The sequence below is a fragment of the Alosa alosa genome, chromosome 2 (assembly GCF_017589495.1).
Source record: "Alosa alosa isolate M-15738 ecotype Scorff River chromosome 2, AALO_Geno_1.1, whole genome shotgun sequence".
Classification (NCBI taxonomy): domain Eukaryota; kingdom Metazoa; phylum Chordata; class Actinopteri; order Clupeiformes; family Clupeidae; genus Alosa; species Alosa alosa.
Genome location: NC_063190.1, coordinates 7,727,960 through 7,745,526, shown reverse-complemented (window position 1 = coordinate 7,745,526; position 17,567 = coordinate 7,727,960). Strand labels below are relative to the sequence as shown.

The 17,567-nt window shown below is 40.8% G+C and overlaps 3 protein-coding genes across 4 annotated transcripts in view; 1 reads left to right on the top strand and 2 right to left on the bottom strand.

Annotated features, from left to right (window-relative positions):
* Positions 1-1,164: 1,164 nt before the first annotated feature.
* LOC125288905 (complement component 1, q subcomponent binding protein) lies at positions 1,165-5,795 on the bottom strand. Its single transcript, XM_048235615.1, has 6 exons — positions 5,425-5,795; positions 4,525-4,675; positions 3,134-3,221; positions 2,946-3,041; positions 2,665-2,790; positions 1,165-1,455 (listed from the first exon to the last, which is right to left on the bottom strand). Exons 1-6 carry the CDS (start codon positions 5,684-5,686, stop codon positions 1,306-1,308), a joined length of 873 nt encoding a protein of 290 aa, XP_048091572.1. The 5' UTR covers positions 5,687-5,795; the 3' UTR covers positions 1,165-1,305.
* A 121-nt stretch (positions 5,796-5,916) lies between these two features.
* dhx33 (DEAH (Asp-Glu-Ala-His) box polypeptide 33) lies at positions 5,917-16,616 on the bottom strand. 2 transcript variants are annotated; one of them, XM_048230756.1, is made up of 13 exons: positions 16,103-16,616; positions 15,775-15,985; positions 15,448-15,608; positions 15,116-15,343; positions 13,453-13,623; positions 13,103-13,288; positions 12,669-12,780; positions 10,125-10,284; positions 9,670-9,758; positions 9,315-9,442; positions 8,611-8,814; positions 8,375-8,461; positions 5,917-7,526 (listed from the first exon to the last, which is right to left on the bottom strand). In XM_048230756.1, the coding sequence occupies exons 1-13, from the start codon at positions 16,142-16,144 to the stop codon at positions 7,218-7,220; spliced, it is 2,088 nt and encodes a 695-aa protein (XP_048086713.1). In that variant the 5' UTR covers positions 16,145-16,616; the 3' UTR covers positions 5,917-7,217. The 2 variants fall into 2 exon arrangements, with proteins under 2 accessions (XP_048086713.1, XP_048086706.1); XM_048230749.1 differs by having other exon boundaries at positions 15,775-16,616.
* p2rx1 (purinergic receptor P2X, ligand-gated ion channel, 1) overlaps positions 15,574-17,567 on the top strand; it is a 28,852-nt gene continuing 26,858 nt past the window's right edge. Inside the window, exon 1 of the mRNA XM_048230811.1 lies at positions 15,574-15,640. The gene's annotated coding sequence lies outside the window, so the exon portion shown is untranslated. The remainder of the gene's footprint in view (positions 15,641-17,567) is intronic.

The window sequence follows — 17,567 nt, the reverse complement described above, 5'->3', positions numbered from 1 at the left end:
ATATTTGGGCCTATTCTAAAATTGGTGGACTGTTTTTGTTACCAACTGTATAACCTAACTGCAGTCTGACTAGTTTACATAGCCTACAATCCTCTCCATTAGGTAGCATACCCTCCGCTCCAGATACACTACTATGCAGCAGGGCATGTCATGGAGAATTCCAATGGGGTTCAAGTTTTGTAAGAGCATAGTTGTCTTTTAGAGTAGGCCTGTGTGCCTACAGCCTACCTTTTAAATGATAGTGCCATATCTTTCTTTCGCCCTGAAAAGAAACCAAATTCTGTCAACCTGCTCTTCCCATCTCAGTGGCACTTTTAACAGTGGTCCCATAGAAAACTCCACTGTAAATAGGTGGACACATCTCCCTAGTGGCCAAATTGAGGAAAACATAAAATTCAGGGCTGGATTTCAGTTTGGAACAAGGATTATTCTTCCCTCCTCCCACAGGTAAAACAACTATTATTATACTGTATAATAGGTATGTGCCTGGACTCAATTTTATATGCTGACAGTTTTTCTTACCTATTCATTTCTAATGGCCGGTCATGTTTATATTATGGATGTCCACACACGTTCAAACGAATTAACTGTTGTTCAAGAGAATCATGGGTATTGTCATTTTCCTGTTAGAGAAGTGTTTTATTCAATTAATCAATTATAAGCCATTCCATTCTTTAAGACATGATAAAACCAGAAGCAGATTGCTGCTTGTATAAATTAACACGATTCTTATGGACTTTAGAATCCAATACTTATGTAGAGTGTTTGTAAGAATAAAATTACCGTTTTTCATCTTGTAATGGAATGGAAAGTGATTTCATGTTTCCTGTGCACAAAACAAGATGACTCCCTTAACTTTGGCTGTATAACTACACCAACCATTGTTTTTACTCCCTATTGTTATTTAAACCAGTTGACCATTACCAAACCACCTGGCTCCAAGTGCATGCCTTCCTAAGGCCAGTTCACAAACAGCCTGGTTGGCACTTTTGGATTTGCCGAAAAGGCCTCCTGCCAAGAAATGTCATGTGAATAGCACTTCACTTTAACTCACTTCAGTTCAGTTTAGTCACTCATACATGTCCCTGAAAACAGGATGAATTCTGATGTATCTTAATAATATTAAGTGTGTGCTAAACAGGTGAACTGAAGAAGAGGCTTGTCAACAAGAACAAGGGCACAAATTTAATAACTTCAGTGTAATAAAAAATAACACTACGACTTCATTCCTCTTTTCAACAATAATTAAGGGGTGGTAGCTTTACATTGGGAAACGTACAGAAACCCTAAAAAGGGCCTTTCACATCAGTTGCACTTTACAAATCCGTTGAGATCCTCCAGGAACTTGATGTACTCCTGATGCTCCAGCGCAGTGCTGAGTTCCGTCAGCTCATCAGCAAAGGTGTTGTCAACTCCACGGTCAGCAAGGAAGTCCATCAGATGGTCATACAGGGCCTAGGGAGTTCAAAACACCGCACATTTAAATTGCGTCTTGTTTTTCCCCCTGATGGTGTATGCTGGCACAGACATGCTCATAGGAGCTCCAAATATGAATGTGTTGTGCATACACAACATCGTATATATGCTGGTGAAACTGCACAATTTCACCTCAATTATTAGATTGCAAAACAGCACAATCACTACAAGCCTATATCTGTGATATTTGCTGTTACTTTGAAAAAAAACAAAGCAATTCAGTTACTGTTTAGGAGCTGCTGCTGAGTGTACTTTAACGGCCGTTCTCCTCCTTCATGAGGCAAAGGCTACAGTGGCAAAGTATCTCAATGTCTAATTACCAAAGAAAATGATGACACTTTATTAGAGTTGATGCTGACAATGTCCCTTCTAATGCAACTTAACGGAAACTCAAGCAATTTGTTGAAATGTCCAGCAACAAAGTGCACATTACTACGTGCAGTTACCTTCCTCATTAAATGTTGTATGCAGGCTATGGGTTCAACAAAGTTTTCTTTTTGTCGTTTGTTGTTGTGACCACTAGATTATGTCTGTTTGGTTGGTAAGTGTCTGCCAACAAACATAATAATAAAAAATAAAAAGCACGTTGCAGAACCGTTTTGGGAAGGTAGTTTAAATTATTTAAGCTTTATACGACTAGGCCTACTATTAACTATAAAGCACTCAATCATTATTGTTTTTCTTTTCCAAAATGTAGCCTATTAAACTGTAATGTCCATGGACTAATGCAAGTATATGTCTTGAAGATTAAGATACTATACAAGAAAATGACTAACGATCATCTAAAAGTATAGTTGTTTTTTTTTATTACCCGTTTCATTTATTCAATATAGCCTACAGTGTATACATTGTTTTTATTTAAAGTAGGCTATATAAGTGCAGTGAAGACACAACATGCATATTGGAGAAAGAGATCATTAATGTTCAATACATGTTTTTGTTAAGATACACAACATTTCTCAACTATTATTAGTGTTAGCCTACATTTTAGAGGGGAAATAGAGGGGAAAACAAATGTCCAAATATCGGCAAAAAAATATAGAGTACATGTGTACACATTCAGAGTATTTGTAAAAAGGAAAACATTCTATGTAACACTGTAAACCAGGTCAACATTACTGCTCTGAATGTTTATCTAACAACTGGTTGGCCAACAGAAACAGTGATAGACAGTAAGTAGACCCTTACCCAGTCCAAAGAGTCTGTGTTGAGGGTGTAGCTGGTTTCCTTCCAGTCAGTTTCCCCCGTTGGCTGAAAACTAACTTCACGAATGGCAAAAATATCACTCTCCTCCTCACCTTCACCATGGCTAACCTGTTCAAGAAGATAGAGGAGAACTTCTCAGTTTAGTATGTCCAAACTCTGTGTTCAAACGTAGGACGAAGCAGTATCAAATGTAGCTGATATTTCCACAGTTGCATTGACAAAGGCAGACACAGAAGTATGCATTTTAAGACAGGCAGACTTGCCTCATCCTCAGGGAAGTGGCAGTCAAACACCAAGGCTTGACTTGCTGACTGTTTTGTCACCTCCACAACAAAGTTGGGTGTTGATACAATTTCCGGCTGGTACAAAAGTAAGAGAAACAAATTTTTAAAAATGAAATGGTGTGTGTAACATAACCTAGATTATTACAGTGAATTACAGATTCGACTACCTCATTGTCTGCAGGTTTCTGTCCCTGCTCTGGCTCCTCCTCCATATTGGGAGGGATGCTGTTGTTGACATTGAAAGTTATGGTCACTCTGAAAGAAAAGACCACAACATGACAGACTGAAGTGAGGAGAGCAACTGCACAAATAATTGCAATGGCCATACCAAAACAGTACGGTGGCACGGTTAATGAAAAAAAAAAATAACTGTTTGACATTTTGGATTTAAGTTTACCTTTGATGACAGTGGCAAGCAAACGGTAGATAGAACTATGACTGTGTGCAAGCATTGTGCAAGACGTGTTCATTATGTTAGTGCAGGCCTGGTTTGGCTAATTAGGAGGATTCCCGCTGGGCCGTTAACGTTTTAGGCCAGTCTGAATATTGTGAGTAAATATACCTTGCGGCACTTCAGCAGTCTGGTCTGTGCGGTCGCAGCCCCTTACTCGCAGTTTCCCAAATAACAATGTAGCACTCACAAAAACTGTTTGGAAGTCGCAACCAAGTCTATATTTGAAATAATTAAGGGGAGTGTGCTATATGAGCGGCCCCTTCTCCAGTGGCACGGCTCTGATGAACGCTCATGTGTGCAGGGGAGACGTGTAGTAGGCTAATAATAATTAATTTTTACTGTAAGGTAATAACCCCAGATCTCAAAAGCCCTCGAAAATAAAATATCATTAAAATGTGTGCTGGGTCCTCCTCACATGGAAGATCTAACGTTCAGTTTCAGTAAGCAAATAGCCCTGTTGAGAGAAACTAGAGGAGCGTTCAGATTCGGCAGAGACAGAAGAGAAATGTGCCTTTACAGGACTTGTCACTTATGTGGTAGCCTAGAAGCTATCTTGCATTGCTCGGATAGGCTACGCTATGTGTAGAAATAAAATATTTCGTAATATTTCAGTCAATCTTCGTGTGCTAAAAAGGCACAAACGTTCCTATAGATGGCAATAACACATTCTACTTTTTGGCAAATAAATGACAAGCATGTTTCAATGTTTCAATGTTTTCACTCTTGCTGTATCAAAATCTCACCTTTCCTCAGAGATGGTCACCTTTCCTCAGAGATTAGAGGTCTCTGTATGCTACCGAGACCTTGAATTTCCCCTTGGGGGATCAATAAAGTCTATCTATCTATCTGTCTCAATTATGTGCTTAAAATCAAGTCAAATTCTTTCAGGTTGTGCATGATTACATGATATAACTATACTAATACTGTAGCCTAAATGGTGGACAATTAAGCAATCATATGCTGAAGTGATAAAGATTAAAAAAAAAAAAAAAAAAAAAAAACCACCATATAGAACCGAAAACAGTGAACCTAAAACCGAACCGTGCCAACCCTACAAAACAGTGGATCAAACAGTGGTTAACAATGTTAATTCCTATAACTTACTTTTCTCCTGAAAGGGATTTAACAAGTTTAGCCTCTGTGCCATTTAATTCAAGCTCCCATCCTCCAGACATTTTGGGGAGTGCCTTGTTTTTCTGAATTTTCTTCTCCTCTTTGATTTCATCGTTTAGAAACTCTCCAAAGGCTTTGTCACCTGAAACAATGATTTTGCATGGAGTAAGGGCATACTGAAATTACATAAAACACGAACAAGATCAGGCCTCATCTGAGTGTGACTAGAGATAATCTGCAATTAATTAGTCCACGACCAATTTGATACTTACCTGACAATATATCTCACATCAAAACTACAGTAGTAGAGAACATAACTAGTAAGATACAAGGTCTGAATCAGAACGAAGGGCCTTCAAAACAAGTGATGAATGATTACAGTCAGAGATGATGAAACAGTACTTCATTCCGAGGGTTACATTATTCGTCAGACTCAAGGTCACATGTTGCCAAGGCATGTGCCCTATAGCTTTCAGCTAATGTTACATACAGACAAAATACCTCCATGCATGCATTTGGCCAAGACTGAATTCAAACGCTTTCATTACACTAAAGCTGATGCCATACTGTGAAACCTGACCTGCATAAACCAACTTAAACATAGGACAGCATGAGGTTGACGCTGATCGAAGTTAATGACCAAATCACAGGACATAAAAGAGTACCGTGGTACAGGAAGTTGTTCTAGCATTAGGCCTACTATTTATCGAACAAGGTGTTGACACCATGCATAACCTACTCCGTTTATTTGCTAATATTAACCTATTGAACCAACCAATATCACCATTTTGACAGCTTTAAGGCCAAGTTAGCTTACTAGGTTAGCAAACCACATTAGCTCAGCTCACCGTCTCGTTTCTATTTGGGAACTGTGGTGTCAATTAAAGTTACCTTCTGTATGAAGCCCTCCACATCCACAGGATGCTGATGGAAGAAACCCTTTGGATGTGAAAAGTCTTGTTCTGCTCCCCGACGTAGCTCCATTATTGCACATCATCCAAATAGAGCGGGTGAAAGGCCGGATAGGTGCCGAGTTCGGCACACATAATATAGACCTTACGAGCGGTTCTACCGTACGTGTGGCAGACGCTGTTGCTGTCTTGTTTGAAAGTCGTGTAGCGATACTAACTGCGCGTGAAATTGATTTCAGCATGATTATAGCTTGATTCCGACCGTTTCAAGCCTACTTCACTGTCGCACCTCACACAACGAAAGACCAGCCTATTATACACACGTGTGATGGTTTGGAAAGGGCACAATGACCTCATAACTTCAACTTCAACCTCGGACCCGGAAGTACAATATGATCACTGCCGCTTTTCCTTATGGGAAGTGTAGTCAAAGACAAAGACAGAGCAAATATTCGCCCAATTAAAACACGTGTCATTATCAAAGTTTTAATTAGAAACATTGTTTTGAATTTAAATAACACATTCAGTATAATGGCAACATTGTGAATAATTCAAACATGCACTTCCTCTTAGAAAATCTTCCACAAAGTGTGTGAAGGCCTAATCCTCAAAATATCATAGCAGTTTAGAGAGCACAAAGTGAATTCCCTCCATATAAAGTACAATATTTAATTTCCTTTTCTTGGTATTTAAAACATCCTCTCTGCCACAGTGAAAACAAACATGAAATACAATTCTGCATTTTACCTTTTGTATCTTAAAACATTATTCCTTTGTTACCATCTCCATGTGAATTCTGCCATCCTGTCCTATGGCACTGTGAAGATGCAGTGAAACATGGATGCTGCACTGCCTGTTAATATGACAGAGACTAAAGTAACATTTCAAAAGCTCTTCAAGATCTAAAATGTACTGTTCAAGATCTAAAATGTACTGTTCATCTCCACAACTAAAAACTATTCCAATTCCAAAGCTTTGTGATTACATTTTAATTTATGATACATTCCATTTAATGTATCAAAAACCTGAGTGGCCATATTTTTATTTTACATGCATAGCATATCTATGTACAGGTCCTGTTATGTTTTATGGTACTCAATACCTTCGGTTCTTTTATCTAGTGCTCAGTCACATGCATTTGATGACTAAGATGACGCTAAACATCTAACATTCCAAAGAATACAACATGGAATCTCTCATTCAACGTGCGCTTGAAAAAATGTTCCTCAGGCAGGAAGGTTCTGAGGTATAAATAAAACCTATTGTAGGACCTTCTAACAAAAAGAAAAAACTTCTCTGGGGAGGTGAAAATGGTTCTTCACAGGTGAAAACAAATACAGGTGACTGTAAAAGTATGCTCAAGTTGGTTCCAAAAGTTCCAAAACTGAGGGTGTTCCCAGTCAGGACTCTTTAGGGGTATTCTGACAGCGATAAGCTGAAGAATACAAAACCAGTTCTTAAAGTGTTGAATATGTAAACTGTGACAGGGTAAGCAGAAGTTCATGTCCCTGCAAATTACTATTTGAATCTAAAGGGGGGGAAAAGTGACTTTCAAAACATTTGCCGTTTTATGCCATTTTTTCAAGGGAAAAAATCTTTCAGATGTTTGCAAAGCCATAATCTTTTTTTCAATGAGAAAAACCATAGCATCATGCTTAGTTGAGTCTGTGTTTCTATGTACACTCCTCTCCTTCTCTTACTTGCATTGGGAAAGCAGTTTTTTTAGGTGAGGTTTGCTGAAACTGTGGTTATGGCGCCCTCCTGTGGCGAACACTAGCTCTTAGTTGCTCGGAGCTTGCGGCGAAAGTACTCCGGGGCGGCATCCTGCAGCCACTCTGCGTCCACCAGGCACAGATCCCTCATGTAGCAGCGTGAGGTGTGCAGCAGCTCGTTGAACACCACGTATGCCGGCTTGCCCTGGAACAGGACGGAGGACGGGTGGATGCTCACGGTCTGGTGGGTATCCAGGGCCACGTAGCTGCCGTCCGGCTGGAGCTCGGCAGCGTTGGTGAAGAGGCCGTGGGCCAGGCACCGGCGGACGTTACTCAGGTCAGCCTGAGACGACTCCAACTTCAGCCCCAGCTGTCGAGAAGGGGCAAAGTTACAGGATGGATGCATTAATGAGGGCAGACCAAACATCTTACTGTGGCATTCTGAATAGAGGTACAATTGTAGATGTGATCACATGCATTGCTCTTGGGTGCTCCTTGTTGGTGCCCCCCCCCAATCCCAATCCTCCCCCACCTTTATTATGCAGCCCTTGCCACTTAATCTACTAAATCCCTCTTCTACTGCACTTTTCATCCCCCTCATAAATGCACAAACAGGCTGACACCAGACATAATTTCACTGCATTTCTTACTTCCAGTAACTATATGCATGTGACAATAAACTTCCTTGTATCCTTGTTATCTTTGTATGTAATTTAGGAAAAAGGTAGGATACTGTGCTGAATAACATCATCTTTATTTCATTGCTATAAAACATTAAGTTTGCATGCATAGGATGACATTTTGCTACATCATTAAAAATTGAATATTTACTACCCCCCCCCAACAAAAAGATCCTAAGCCTCTTACATGAATAATTTAATAAATATAATCCAGTACATTACACAACACTAAATTATACTGTTTAAAGTTTTGTTCACAGGCATTAAAGGAAAACACGATTTTTCACATAGATCTGTTTCTCGAGGTGTTACACTGTGGGGGGATTTTAAAGATGCCCCAAAAGTGTAGCACTGTAGCTGCCTGACAGCTCTAGCTGCTGGCTACAGCAATTCGAGCTAGGTAGCACCGATTTTTTCATTGTTTTTTTTTTCCTACCAATAGTACTCGGTGAACTCGAGAAACAGAGATCTGCGTGGAAAATGGCCAGAGCTCTCCTTAAATACAGCTACACCATGACAAGTGACAAGGTCTTTGTACCTTGATGCAGATGTCCCTTAGCTGGGCACGGACTTCACCGACTAGCCCCATGTTCCTGCTGTTGACAAAGTTTTCCCGACACCACTCCTGTTCCATAGCACACACAGTAAAATCAGCTTTAGAAGCAGATCCATCTTGCATAGAGTTATTTACATCGACGCAGACTAGGAGGCTTTAAATATTTATGAAACTAGAAAAGCACATGTGGCACTAGCACTACTGTGTGGCCAACCCACCTTATTTCCACTGACTTTCTTGAATGCTCTATAGATATGCAGCAGTGTCATGTGGTCACCCTCGCTGGACATGAACTTCCTGCGCACAGAAAGCACGTCCTCCCTGCGTGCAGGGGGATTGTAGAGTACCGAGTCCACAGAGAGCAGGGACACGATGGTCAGCACCTCCTCCGTGCAGGAGAACTCAGGGGCCAGCAGGATGGTCTGTGGACAGGGCACCATTAAACTAAAGTATCTTTGCCATTAGCATCATGCAGCCAAGGCACATGAATCAGCAACGGTTGTATATGACAATACACAGACACACACACATACACTCACTCACACTCGCTCTCACTACCAAAAAATATGATAATTATTTATTGCCGCTATGTCTATTTATAGCTGCTGTTGTTGTGTTTGTTGTGCTATTTAAGTTCTTCAAGTTGAGTCATAAACACAAAAGAGGTAGGAAACAAATACAGATAAATGTAAAGGTCATTGTCAATATGACATATCAAAACTGGTATATTCTGTGCTACTTAAGTGTCTTGATGCTTTCAAAGACAAAACACCTCTCTCAAACATTCCTTCAGTATCTCACTATGGGAGACACCCTCAACAGACGTAGTGTCATTGGTGCTTCCGCAGTTGGTCTCCCATAGTGAGACACCTCACTCTGTTATCAGAAAGCAGAGTAACCCAACATTTTCTCACACTCTCACCTTGGAGAATCTGGGCTCCAGAGGGAAGTTGGCCATTTTCTTGCCCAGCGCGGTCAGTATCACCTGGTCATCCTTTCGCTCCACAGCCCCAAGAAGTTCCAGCTGCTCGACTGCCATGCGCAAGGACTCTGTACAAATCACAATCAAACCATCTTAGTACTTGATGTTAAACCAAAGATTCTAAAATGCAGCACAAGGCGTCACAAATTTCAAATACAAAATTACTACAGTACTACTAAAGTGCATATTATATCAAACACAGTAAGATATTCTCCATAATAATGCCACAAAGCCTGTAACATGTAACATGCTGGGAAAGTTTTAAATGATCTTAAGGAAATGTATTTTGCCTCACCAGGGGAGGGTTTTGACACAAAATCAAAATTGAGCACATCAGGAATGCCCAAAGCCAACAGCTGGAGCATCACACTGGCAAGGTTACATCTACATGGGAAAAAAACGATCCAATATTAACAATAATTACATACAAAAGCCTGGCAAACAAAGCACTGCTTCAAATACATATTTAATGTAAAAGAAAAGTCAGTGAAAGTCACTCAAGAAAATCACTAGAACTCTGATGTTGACCAACTTGACCAAACTAACTTATCATAAAACATTTTAAAACCATTGTGGCTTATCATAACCAGTAATCTCCAAACAACGTACACCTTAAAAGCTTTGTGTGTGAGGCGTGTTTGGAAACTCCAAACAACGTACACCTTAAAAGCTTTGTATGTGAGGCGTTTTTGGAAACTCCAAACAACATACACCTTAAAAGCTTTGTGTGTGTTTGGAAACTCTCTTCACCTCTGGATCTCAGGCACGGTCATATTGGCGAGATTGTCAAACTCGTCCTCGGTGTAGAGGCGGTAAACGGAGCCAGAATCCTCTCGGCCCGCCCTGCCTGCACGCTGCCAGGCCTGGGCCTTGGACACCCGCTGCACCGCCAGCACCTCAAGACCACTGTCTGCAGAGCAGGAGAGGATGAACATCAGATAGATTTGCTCCAGCACATAAGCACTAACGGTGGACAAAGTATTGTCCAGCACATACAGCGGGGAAAAAGTATTGGACACGTCAACATTTTTTTCAGTAAGCATACTTCCAATGAGGCTATTTGCATGAAATTTTCACCAGACATTCGTATTAACTGAGATAATCCACTCATATAAAAAATCCAAACATTAATGTCCATAGGTAGAATTATGTGTAATAAAATGGAATGACACAGGAAAAAAGTATTGAACATGCCTGCTGAAATTTCTTAAATACTTTGTGGAAAAGCCTTTATTCGTAATGACAGCTTCAAGGCATTTCCTGTTTGATGAAACTAATCAGTCACAGTATTCTGGTGTGAGTTTGGCCCATTCTTTTAAACAGATAGTCCTTTAATATTGAAGATTTCAGGGGTCGCTCTTGTGAATCCTGATCTTTAGTTAACTTCCAAAACTGTTCAATTGAATTGAAGTCAGGGCCTTGATTTCCTTTCTCTGAAACCAATTGAGAGCTTACTTTGTTGAATGGTTTGGATCATTGTCCTGCTGGAAGGTATAGCCATGTCTCATCCTCATCATCCAGGTGGATGTAAAGATTCTCCCAGAACAAAATGACTCCATTCATCATTCCTTCAACTGTATGAAGTCTGCTAGTACCATGAGATGCAAAACAGCCCACACCATGATGCCACCCCTCCAAAACTCACTGTTGGTATGGTATTTTTAGGGTGATGCACAGTGCCATTTCTCCTCCAAATATGGTGTGTAGTATGAAATCTGAAAAGTTCAAGTTTGCTCTTGCCTGACCAGAATACATTCTCGCAGTATTTCATAGGATTGTTAAAATGTTGTGTAGCAAGCTTTCAACAAGCTTTGACATGTTTTTCTTCAGCAATAGGGTCATGTGGGATGAGCGTGCATAGAGGCCATGGCGGTGGAATGCATTACCTATGATTTTCTCTGTAACAATACTACCTGCTGCCTCCAAATCTTTCTGGAGCTTTCTCAGAGTGGTCCTTGGCTCTTCTGACTATCCTTCTGACTTCCTGGTCAGAAATCTTGCAAGGAGATCCTGTGCATGGCCAGTTGATGATGCAGTGATGTTTCTTCCACTTGCAGATAATGGCTCCAATACTGCTTGCGGGATGATTCTGAAGTTTTGAAGTGCATCTGTAACCAGTTCCATTGATATGTTTTTGCAACAATAATGTTGCAAAGGTCTTGGGAGAGCTCTTTGCCTTTACCCATCATGAAATGTTTCTTGTGTGACACCTAGGTAACAAAAAACTTTTTATAGCCCACCAGTATGTACTAACCCAGCTTATATCAATTTGCACAGACAGGAGGGATAATTTCTCTACTTATAGATTCCAGTTTGTTCCTTGTCATTCCTTGCCTTTGTGTACTGCTTTTTCTTAGCGTGTTCAATACTTTTTCCCTGTGCCATTCCACTTTTTTACTGATAACACTACTTTTAGACATTAATGTTTGGATTTTTATATAGGTAAGGGATAATGTATAGAACGCCGGTCATTATTGGGAAAATAAGTCCCGACAGGGCGAACCGGACCCCGAAAAAATAAACTCCGCGATATGTCTCTTTACACTTATTTGTTACCGTTTCGTCGTGGCTTTTGCTGAGAAACAAATAGTTCGCTGAACACACGCTGAACTTGAATCAAACATTCTTTAGAACACAGCTGATCAACCGTCTGCTTTCACTTTTGAATGAAGTTCCAATGCAAGAAGTGACCGGAATACTTGCGGAGTGATATGATCAGCAGCACAAAACCCGTTGCCATTGACAGCGGTAATTACATGAATTTATTTTACCGTAGAACGTTGGGAAATCCCATTCAAGTCAATGGAGCGTTCTACTAGCATTGTGAAGAGCCGTATAATAAGTGTGGATAACCTAAGTTAATACTAATGTCCGGTGAAAATTTCATGAGAATAGCCTCACTGGAAGTATACTTACTGAAAAAAATGTTGACGTGTTCAATACTTATTTTCCCCGCTGTAAGCACTAACAGTGGACAATGTATTGTCCAGCACATAAGCAATAACAGTGGACAAAGTACTGTCCAGCACATAAGCACTAACAGTGGACAATTTTTTGTCCAGACACTAGATGGTGCAACACTTCAATGCAAAATTAATATTCATACAAATATTACAACATCACTATTTGGCTACACAACCAAGGCTTACTGAGCAACAACAACCACCAGCACGGTATAACAACAGAGTTGAGAAATGTGTACTGGATATAACAGCACAACAGAGAAAACAGAATTTTGGGAAAGCAATAACTGATAACAATGCAGTGAAGAGACTGGGATGAGAGTTCCTGTACCTGGATTGTACCGCTTTGCTTTCACCATTCCTGTGTCAATGACAAACTTGATCCCCGATATAGTGATGGACGTCTCAGCGATGTTAGTGGAGAGGATAACTTTCCTGCAGCCCTAAAAAGGAGAAGAGAATAGTATGTTTTAATAATTTATTATTTATAACGCCTTTCTCAAACTCAAGGTCGCTTATAGTGGCCTTATAGAATAGATAGTGTCATTGGTGAGACCTATGTTTGAAACAACTCCGATAAAAATCAGCAGAGTTCCAGAAGATTGATTTTTTTTTTCTTCTTTCAAATGGACCTCAGTGAAATAAAGCTTCCATATGGGTTTTAATTAGGCTTGTCTTCATAGCCAGAGCGTTATGTGGTGAACAGTCTTAATTTGAGGCAATGCACACAGCAACAGGCCTTCGTAGAAGTGGTTTGATGGTTACCTTTGGGGCAGGCTGGAAGACCCTGAGCTGCTGAGCAGGAGGGAGTGCGGCGTACAGAGCAATGACCAACATGGGCCCACAGCTCTCCGGAAGGTGTTTGGCAATGTCACGGCAGGTGCGCGCTAGAGCCTCAATCTCCTCCTGGCCTGTCAGGAACACCAGGATGTCGTGGGACGGAGGCGCTTCCTGTGACATAAACCACAAACAAGGACAGAGAATGACCATCATTCTAGCTAATTCAAAACGGATTTCTGTTATACACATGCTATACTGTAGAACACCAATCCACTAAACTAACATGGTCACTATAGCAGTGTTACTGTGGTGTTTTTTGTTTTTTTTCAACGTACCTGGTGGATCTGGAATATGGAGACCAGTGCAGCTTGGAGGTAGTCTGACTGAGGCTGTTTGGTGTAGAAAATCTGGATAGGGTGCTGTCTGCCCTCCAGGTACAGCACGGGGGACTTGTTGAAGTACTGGGAGAAAAGGTCCACGTCCATTGTGGCAGACATCACGATGACCTGGATGTGTTGTGGAGAGGATGACACAGCAAACAAACAAATTATGAATGTGATCTACAACAGAGTCCATTTTCACATCAGCCTTTAGGCAAGACTGAAAAAAACTCCCTCTCACTGGATTTAAACTTGAACGAGATAACAAAGCCAGACCTACTACCCAAGATTATGTGACGGCACCAACCATTAAACCATCCTGCCATCATATCAGTCATAATTACCATGTGCTGACACTCACTGAACCTGATTCTAATCTGTATACCTGTATAGTATCACCATGTATACCTGTATAGCAGGGGCGGGCTGGCCATCTGGCATACCGGGCATTTTCCCGGTGGGCCGACGCACCTTTTGGGCCGATAAAATAGGCTATATACTTAATCGGCTCAAAGGAAAGACAGTCAGCAGCCCATTAGTTCATTTTCCATACGGACACTGGACTAATCCAATAACAGCTCGTCAGGCCCCACCCCTCCCATTTTGGCTCAGAATTTTGTGAGCGCATCAAAGTAGTTACTCGTAGTAGAAATTGTGGCGGGTGCCGGTAGTGCTTATTGTGCAAAAAATGACACCAATGTAGAAGCTTCAAATATATAATATTGCAAGTAGGCTAGGCTATGTCAGCAACATGTTGAAGTTCGTTGAATTTGAGCGAGGAGATGTAAGCAAGCATACTGAGGGACAGAGCAGGTGGTGGAGAGAACAAGAACTCAGTGATGGAGCAGATAGGCCATGTGTGACATGCCATGCTGACGATGATGATGACTTATTAATTACAATCATGTAATGACATGGTAATGATATTAAGGCCATGCTGTGATCACAACAACAAATAGCTTTGTAAGGTGGATTGATGTCATATCCCTTATTCGTTTGCCAAGACGTGAGTCATCTACTGAGAAGGTGAACACCAAATTCTGATTGGATTGTTGCATATAGGAAATAGGAGGGCCTTTGACCCCTTTGTGAGGATAAAGGTTCAGCTTCAAATTCTGCACAGATCTGAAATTGGGTTAAATATTCTGCAGAACATACATTCACTCTACTGCTCAGTGTTGCATGGGCTTAGACAGGCTGTCACTTTGTAGTATTGTGATTAAAATATTGACAGTTCAACGGCTACTTTCGTCTCAGCATGTTTCCTTGGATCGAGCTTTACCAGAGGGCTAATTTGGTCTTGAATTGAACGGGTAGGTGTGAGTTTTTTCCACCACACAGGCCTACATTTGTCCATTTTCAGTGCTCCACGAGTCACGACACTTAGTTGTAAATATATGCATATTTAAGGGTAATGCAAGGATTTTGTATTTAAGTAGGTGTACCCGACCGATTTGAGGGCCGCTTGGGCCAAATAGGGCCGTTTTTTGTCCCAGTCCATCCCTGCTGTATAGTATCGGCCATGGATGACAATTCACAAGGTTATACAAAATTACCACAATGAAACTCCCAATCATTCACTCAGCACAAATACATGTTGAATAACGCGATAACTTACTTTCAGGGGGTGCTTGTTCTGTTCACGGCGCTTCTTCTGCGCAGTTTTCACCACGCCGAAAAGCACGTCCGTGTGAACAGTCCTCTCGTGGGCTTCATCCAGAACCACCACAGTGTACCGCAAAAGAAGAGGGTCTCCGATAGCTTCACGGAGAAGCATGCCATCAGTCATAAACTTCAGCTTGGTTTCTGGAGAAGTTACATCTTCAAATCGTACTGTGTAGCCAACCTAAACACAACAACGGGATTCGTGTTACTAACACGCAGTATTAATTAGCTCAAACAAGGTAGATGATTAGTGAATGTCTTTTGGTTCAACTTTCTGAAACAGACCAGCTTTCCAAGTTGACTTTTCTTTTCTTCTGCAACTCTTCCTGCCAGAGATATAGCAGCAACACGACGAGGTTGAGTTATGGCCACGATGCCTTGTCGCCCTATGCCAGCTTCGTAAATGTACTGTGGAATCTGAGTGGTCTTGCCAGATCCTGTCTCGCCTGTAACAAAATGCAAAAATCACATCGCGAGGGTAAGTCATCCAATGGAAACAGACAGAGCCTCTATCTTTCTGTGATCTTGATATTAGCTCATCAGCGACTAGCAACAAAGCTAACATGGGCAGCTAACGCTAAAATTGCTATATGGTTTGCTTGTTCTTCTTACCTATTAGTACAGCGTTATGTAGTTGTCTCAACTGGTTGATAAGCTGAGATTTTGCTTGATATATTGGCAGATGTTTTCTCTGAACGTCTATTGGTACAGTTGCATTTCCCTTTCTGGGTAGCAGCATTCCAGGCTTCTTGTCAAGGCGGAAAAAAGGAGACCCCGGCTTAAATCTCTTCGCCGGTGGAGTATCGGGGTCGTAGGGCATGATCTGGTGAAAAACACTGAGCGAAATGAACCCGTGTCTTTGGGTCTCCCGGGTAAATGAATTACAAAAGTATAGACAGAAAGCGGAATTAAGAAGAAGTCTTTTAGAACGGTTGTTTACCTCACCCACAAGAGGAACCGAGACCCACGTGGTAAATTTCATTCATGTCGCGCAAAGATGACGTCTGTCTAGCAACCCTTCAAGTTCTTTCCATTCTTTCCACCAAAGATTCAATCTTTGCTTTCCACTGTCTATGGTTCTTTCGCAACTAGATATATTAGAGATAGATAGAAGCACTACCCATAGATTCAACATATCTAGAGGTATAAAGGAAGGAAACCCTGCGGCTCCATTTTTTTTTTTAGTTATGGAAATATTGACTCTACATTTATATGACTCTTTCCAGGTTATTAACATACTGGGAAGAGAAATAAAATGTTGTCAGCTAGCTGATGACACGGCTATCTTTCTCAAAGATGAAATGCAGGTCAAGAAGGTGATTGAGTGTCTTAAGGAGTTTTCAAATACATCTGGCTTACATTTAAATCTTAAGAAGTGTGCTCTTTTCCCTCTAGTCTAAAAGATGATGTATCTATCTATAACTAGATTTGAAGGTATTCCAGTTACAGACAAAGTTACATATTTAGGTATAGTCATTTGCAAAAATCAGTTAGAAAGAATTCAGTGTAACTTCCACCCCCTCATCCCAAAAATTAAAAGTAGGTTTAATTTATAGCTAATGCGAGACTTATCTATCAAGGTGCATTCTCCTCTCAAAACTGAAGGCTTTTAGACAAGCCTTCAGTTTTGGAGAGGAGAATGCGACCTTTGATAGAGTGGTTCTCAACCTTTTTGAGCAAACGCCCCCTGACCTTTTACTTTGATCCTCTGGGAGCCCCCACACACACACACACACACAATTAAAAAAAAAAAAACACCCCTGGGTAGGCTATAGGCCACTCACACTCATGCTATATTTCTTAAATAAAAAAACGAGCCCATTTTTGTGCTGTTTTGGTTTCTTCTGGGATAAAAAATTTGAAGAAAATGTCCCTATGAGCCTATTTTATTATTAGGCAGATTTAGCCCACTGTTAGAAGCAATAGGGAGGGAAAGTGAAAACCAGCGCCCCAAGTGGTTGCGTTCCTATCTAAGAGCAGCTACAATGTTAAGTCCCATAGACCTATTTTAAAAAAAAATATTGTGAAGCCAAATCAGCGATGTTATCCACCAAAAATATTTTTCAGTGTCTATACAGGAATAATATTCTAACTGTGAAAATGTCAGACCCTATTTTGCCTTATTTAAGAAAATCGAAATTGCTCCTTTTGTTTCATAAACGAACTACAAAAGAAGTCACGTGACTTTACCCTTCAACGTTACTCACGGTAGCATGGTTTGTTTATTAGCCTGGTTAGCATTGACACTTAACACTTACTGCCAGCTCATGTGAGTAGAAGCACAACACCAGTTATCCTGACATAAAGGTTATCACCACGCGGTTTACATCAATTCCCGTTATTACAAAAATATGTTAAGCCAGTTAAGCAAATTGCATATTGATCAGTTAGAGATTAAAGCCCAA